The sequence below is a fragment of the Phyllobates terribilis genome, unplaced genomic scaffold, assembly GCF_046119375.1.
Source record: "Phyllobates terribilis strain yellow unplaced genomic scaffold, ASM4611937v1 Scaffold_1__5_contigs__length_1240528914, whole genome shotgun sequence".
NCBI lineage: Eukaryota > Metazoa > Chordata > Amphibia > Anura > Dendrobatidae > Phyllobates > Phyllobates terribilis.
In genome coordinates this window covers 47,485,794-47,492,391 of record NW_027362761.1, presented here as the reverse complement: position 1 = coordinate 47,492,391, position 6,598 = coordinate 47,485,794, and the positions used below count along the sequence as shown (strand labels likewise).

The window sequence follows — 6,598 nt, the reverse complement described above, 5'->3', positions numbered from 1 at the left end:
GACAAACACTAATAAAAACCAGAGGCCAGCAGATCATGTGAAAATATAATTTTGGTGTCATTCTCAAAACTTTTGGCCATGACTGTACACTGTGGACAGAACACAGCGTGGGCCAAGAAGAGTACGATGTGCACCAATACTATATATCGATATACATCTGTTCTAAAAGGTAAACTTTTATAGGTTACACATACGACTGAAAACAGAGTTTTCATCTTAGGGATATTTAGCTTTTAAATATATTTTTTTCACCACAGAAGTGGATAATAAATCAATATGGTCCCTGGTTTTCCAAAATTAAATATTAAATAATTTGCTTGGCTATTTCAAACATCACTTTAGCATACAAAAATACATCTAGAACTTAGTGCAATAACCCCCCCCCACCCCCCCAAAAATAACATAAGACGTAACAATATTTAAAGTCTTGCTTCAGACTGCGTGCAATAAATAAAACATTGATTTCTCAGTCTAAGCACTCCATTGCCATCTACTGGTTACAGGACTTTAAATACTTAGAATTTCTAAAAAGCATAGTCTCATAATATGCCAGATCTCTTTTAGATAGCTCAGGCGGATAAGTGCGATTAAAAAAAACATTTACTTGTAAGATTCAACTGCCCGAATATAAATCAGTATTGAATAGTTTATCTTCTAGCTCTTTGCAGTAACCTTAATAACCGAAGCAAGTACCACCATGTACTTTCTTGGGCAGACTTGTTATCTAAGGATGCTTGTGGTGCGCTATGCATCCAACAATGATGTATTAGCCATCCCAATTCCACCGCGGTAAAGGGGCAGAATAGACATCTACGAAACACTTGGCCCTGGACTATTTAGATTCAGAATCTTATTTTAAAAATTTCTAAAAGCAAAGTTAGAATAAAATCTGAGATTTCTTGAACAGGGAACAAAAAGGTTAGTTTGCTGCCCTGTGCTAAACATGGTTTTTTAGAAAATTTTAAGAATAAAAACAATGGTTGACAAACCAAAAATCGCTCCAAGTTTACAGAACATTTGGCATCTTTCTCACTTTTATGCGAGCAGAAATAGCAAAGAGGGTTTCTTTGGAGTGTGGTGGATAGGAGTATTTTTATCGGGGACGCTTGGCAGCAAAAATATATGTTTCAGTTGAATATTTAGCAGTAATATTCTTTGTAATTAACACAGTCTGCCACTTTCTAATACAACTTCATATGGGGCGCGGGGGGTTTGATTGAACCACACCAAAAGCTTTGGCACTGAATAAAACGTAAGTGATATTTCTATTTACATTTCAGTTTTTCAGCGATCCGTGTAAACACGCGAATGTTGCATCCTCACCATCTAAGTAATCGCCCCTTTTCTAGCCTCCTTTATCCCTTTTTATGTTGTACAGAATGCAGTTATTCTCTTTGTGGAGCAACAAATCCAAACAGGTCCAGCGAGTTCAATAAAGGCTGGGTGGAGGGAGGGATTGTAGAAGCTCTTTCTCAGATGCTCAATTTCACCCTATGGTTTTGAAAAATAATTATAATCCTTGCAGATTATTTGCCGCCTGGAACAAACAGCATTGTAGTGTTCCTTCTTCTCACATAATGCTAAGTGAATAAAAAAAAAAAAAAAAAAAAAAAAAAAGCTTCTTTCCCGCACGGTAGAATTGCTGAAGATGTCTCATCAGCTCCCGACAAGAGTTACGACAGCTTGATTTTTTTTTTGGCATATCTGCACTTTCTGTGTGCGCTACTCTACTACTCTATCAGCACGTTATATTTTTACTTAATGGTCCCTACATTTTGCACAAACAGCTTGCCTCAGGGAGAAAAGGAAAAGAAACGGGCAAGACAGCCAAATTAAGTGAACATTGCAATCCACTTCTGAGGAGGCTAACTCCACCGTCTCAACTGTGCGAGAGTCATTCGTTGCCTCTTGTAGAACTAATAAATAGTTGACTTCTTTAAACTTTTCAGCAAGTAGAGGCTTCTCCTGTCTTGGACCCTGGTGACGTTTTGGCCACAGCTATCTGACAACCACTAGTGACATGACTCAAAACTTTATGTTTGAGCTGAGATACCTGCTCTCGCAGGAGACTCGCAGTAGATGCCAGGTCAGAGTTTTGGGACTTGAGTACTTTCACCTTCTCTTCCAAGCGTGCAATTCGCTCCAACTTCCTTTTGCGGCACTTTGAGGCAGCAATTCGGTTCCTCAGTCTTTTCCTCTCGGCTTTGATCCGCTCCTGTGTTTCTAAATCAATCGGGGAAAGAGAAGGTGGTGTGCTCGTATCTCCTGCACTGCCTGCTGGAGCACCAGGCTGGGACACATCGGGGACAGTTTGTGGTTCATCTAGAGGACCTCTTACTGTATGCAGCCGGTTGAGTCCTGGAAAATGTAACTGTACAGCTGGTGTGGGACTGGCAGTACTACCAGCGTACGTTGCTGGAGGTGGGGGTTGAGGAAGAGTAGGGCTGAGCTGGGCAGCTGTTGGGTTAAAACTGCTGAGGTTCGTGTAGACCGGTACCTCTCCGGCTGGGAGCAGTGATCGGGTTGGGTAAGACGGTGAGCTGGTAGCCAGAGCCGACGGTGAAATAGGTGCTCCCAATAGCTGATTCTGTTTATGTAGATCAGCTAAAGCTTTTACAAAGCCATCTGCAAATCCTTCCTGTTCTTGAGTGATAACCTGTTGGTTGCGGTATAGGAAAGGATGTGGAACTGTGGTTGCAGGTACTGGTGTACCCTGCTGTGTGGTGGCTACTGTAGCCGGACTTGGATTACTGCTGGATGTGGCAGAAAGACCAGGGCCGGCCGCCTGGATTAGGAGATGCTCTAATTCAGGAGGAGTAAGTTTAAGTAGATTCAGAGCAGCATTTGAAGGTGGAGGAAGAAGAGAGACCTCAGACGGGGTGCTGCCATTATTGCTACTGCTTGCAGTACTGTTTCCGGCAGCCACCACTATAGCACCACCTTCTGCTGTCACTGCCACTGGACTGAGGTCGCTTCCAACCCCAACATCACGACCATCTCCTGGAGAGTCTCCAAGTCCACTGCCACCACCCTGCAACAACTTCAGGGCATCACTTCCACGAGTAATAACTTCAGAGAATCCGACAGGAATGACAGCAGCAGGGATCGGTGCAGATGAAACAGGAGCCAGGCTTTTCTTTTTCAGGTTGCTTCCCTGAATTATAATGTTGGCACTCATCATCTTATGTTCTGGGGTGTACCGGACTCCAGTATCCCCTCCACCAGCTTGGTGAGAGCCTGTGATAACTCCAGCAGTGCCACCGCTATACCCCGAGATCTGAGCAAAGTCCGGCAAATTCAGAGTACCCTCATGATAGAAAGGAGGCTCCATTTTCACATGATCAGTGGTCGCGCTGGCCATCATCATTCTGTAGCCTCCTAGGAGCTAGGAGGGAGGTTATACAGAACTGGAAAAAGTTTTAGATCAAATCCAGGGATGATATATAACAATTATTTGTAGTGTGTCCAGGTAGTAGTGTCATGTAAAAACTCCAAGGAGTAATGCTGGTCTTATCAGGAATGACCTATGGAGGAAAAATACAGATATGATCTGCAGTGTAGTAATAGGAATGCACCGCATGAGACTTACTGACCACAGAAAGGCACACAAATCACCGCTACCAAGATCATACACACAGCCACAGCCACAGCACCGCTACCGAGATCATACACACAGCCACAGCACCGCTACCGAGATCATACACACAGCCACAGCACCGCTACCGAGATCATACACACAGCCACAGCACCGCTACCGAGATCATACACACAGCCACAGCACCGCTACCGAGATCATACACACAGCCACAGCACCGCTACCGAGATCATACACACAGCCACAGCACCGCTACCGAGATCATACACACAGCCACAGCACCGCTACCGAGATCATACACACAGCCACAGCACCGCTACCGAGATCATACACACAGCCACAGCACCGCTACCGAGATCATACACACAGCCACATCACCGCTACCGAGATCATACACACAGCCACATCACCGCTACCGAGATCAAACACACAGCCACATCACCGCTACCGAGATCATACACACAGCCACAGCACCGCTACCGAGATCATACACACAGCCACAGCACCGCTACCGAGATCATACACACAGCCACAGCACCGCTACCGAGATCATACACACAGCCACAGCACCGCTACCGAGATCATACACACAGCCACAGCACCGCTACCGAGATCATACACACAGCCACAGCACCGCTACCGAGATCATACACACAGCCACAGCACCGCTACCGAGATCATACACACAGCCACAGCCAAATCACCGCTACCGAGATCGTACACACAGCCACATCACCGCTACCGAGATCATACACACAGCCACAGCCAAATCACCGCTACCGAGATCGTACACACAGCCACATCACCGCTACCGAGATCATACACACAGCCACATCACCGCTACCGAGATCGTACACACAGCCACATCACCGCTACCGAGATCGTACACACAGCCACAGCACCGCTACCGAGATCATACACACAGCCACACACAAATCAGCAATGCATAGATGACACACACTAATTATATATATATATATATATATATATATATATATATATATATATATATATATATATATATATATATATATATATACATACATATACACGTGTTTATGTATTTGAGCATATGTATACTCTATATTATATATACATACATACATATACACACACACAGAGGTATAAGCAGACATATACATACATAGAGACATATACACAAGCACATGCAGAGATATACACAGACCTGAATATAGAACACACACGTACGTGTACACACACACACAGAGATGGATACCGACAAATATAAGTACACACAGAGATATACAGATAGGAATATCAGCATACACATACATATATACACATGCAACAGATGGGCAGCCGTGCTTCGGTAGTAGCTCCGCAGTCAGGACCGGGCTGCAGCAGATGCCGGTGCCCACATTAGCAGTGGGATCCTGGCACAGCGATGTTTGGGGGCTCTTGGGAAAGTCCACATCTGCATGACATGTCTGAATGAAGCCCAGCATGTAAACCCACGCAAGCCCTTACCCCGCAGTCCGGGGGAGCGATGATGTGCCGCCGCCGCCGCCTGTCACGGTGTCCGGGAACTGAACGCTCCGAATCCCCCACTTGTCACATCACAGAGCACGGGGGGAGAGTGCGTGGCTGCAGACAGGCGCAGTGCGGCTCCTCGTCCCTCCTCCTCTGGAGCTCCGTACCCTACAGACAGCTGAGGACCGAGCACCGAGCTGCCACCGAGACACCCAGCACTTCCCTACTGCTGGATGCTACAGCCCACTTGGCCAAAGGACCTTTGATGATGTCAGGACCATGTGACTTGTGGGAGGAGTCAGGGCTGGCTGATGTGTAGTGGCGGCACGTGAACAGAAGGCGAGCTACATACACAGCCTTCATGATCCCCGCTGCCCTACTGTGTGCAGAGCCCTGTGTGTGTGTGTAGTGTGTAGTGTGTAGTGTGTGTGTGTGTGTGTGTGCAGAGCCCTGTGTGTGTGTGTGTGTGTGTGCGTGCGGAGCCCTGTGTGTGTGTGTGTGCGGAGCCCTGTGTGTGTGTGTGTGTGCGGAGCCCTGTGTGTGTGTGTGTGTGCGGAGCCCTGTGTGTGTGCAGAGCCCTGTGTGTGTGTGTGTGTGCGGAGCCCTGTGTGTGTTTGTGCAGAGCCCTGTGTGTGTGTGTGTGTGTGTGTACAGAGCCATGTGTGCAGAGCCCTGTGTGTGTGTGTGTGTGTGTGTGCAGAGCCCTGTGTGCAGAGCCCTGTGTGTGTGTGTGTGCGGAGCCGTGTGTGTGTGTGTGTGTGTGCGGAGCCATGTGTGTGTGTGTTTGTGCAGAGCCGTGTGTGTGTGTGTACAGAGCCGTGTGTGCGGAGCCCTGTGTGTGTGTGTGTGCGGAGTCCTGTGTGTGTGTGTGTGCAGAGCCCTGTGTGTGTGTGTGCGGAGTCCTGTGTGTGTGTGTGTGTGTGCGGAGCCATGTGTGTGTGTGTTTGTGCAGAGCCGTGTGTGTGTGTGTGTGTACAGAGCCGTGTGTGCGGAGCCCTGTGTGTGTGTGTGTGCGGAGTCCTGTGTGTGTGTGTGTGCAGAGCCCTGTGTGTGTGTGTGCGGAGTCCTGTGTGTGTGTGTGTGTGTGTGTGTGTGTGTGCAGAGCCCTGTGTGTGTGTGCGGAGCCCTGTGTGTGTGTGCAGAGCCCTGTGTGTGTGTGCAGAGCCCTGTGTGTGTGCAGAGCCCTGTGTGTGTGTGTGTGTGTGTGTGTGCGGGTGCAGAGCCATGTGTGCGGAGCCGTGTGTGTGCAGAGCCATGTGTGTGTGTGCGGGTGCAGAGCCATGTGTGCGGAGCCCTGTGTGTGTGTGTGTGGAGCCGTGTGTGTGCAGAGCCATGTGTGTGTGTGTGTGTGTGTGCAGAGCCCTGTGTGTGTGTGTGCGGGTGCAGAGCCATGTGTGCGGAGCCCTGTGTGTGTGTGTGTGCGGAGCCGTGTGTGTGCAGAGCCCTGTGTGTGTGTGTGTGCGGAGCCCTGTGTGTGTGCGTGTGCGGAGCCGTGTGTGTGCAGAGCCCTGT

The 6,598-nt window shown here is 48.2% G+C and overlaps 1 protein-coding gene across 2 annotated transcripts; it reads right to left on the bottom strand.

The window, feature by feature from the left end:
• Positions 1-392: 392 nt before the first annotated feature.
• Positions 393-5,360, bottom strand: LOC141191508 (transcription factor JunB-like). Of its 2 annotated transcripts, none has more exons than XM_073661436.1 (2): positions 5,084-5,360; positions 393-3,524 (listed from the first exon to the last, which is right to left on the bottom strand). In XM_073661436.1, the coding sequence occupies exon 2, from the start codon at positions 3,365-3,367 to the stop codon at positions 1,946-1,948; it is 1,422 nt and encodes a 473-aa protein (XP_073517537.1). In that variant the 5' UTR covers positions 3,368-3,524; positions 5,084-5,360; the 3' UTR covers positions 393-1,945. The 2 variants fall into 2 exon arrangements, with proteins under 2 accessions (XP_073517537.1, XP_073517613.1); XM_073661512.1 differs by lacking the exon at positions 5,084-5,360 and adding an exon at positions 4,889-5,043.
• Positions 5,361-6,598: the final 1,238 nt, after the last annotated feature.

Coding starts and splice junctions, on each gene's coding strand:
- LOC141191508 (XM_073661436.1), bottom strand. CDS start 3,367: ATGATGATGGCCAGCGCGACCACTGATCATGTGAAAATGGAGCCTCCT.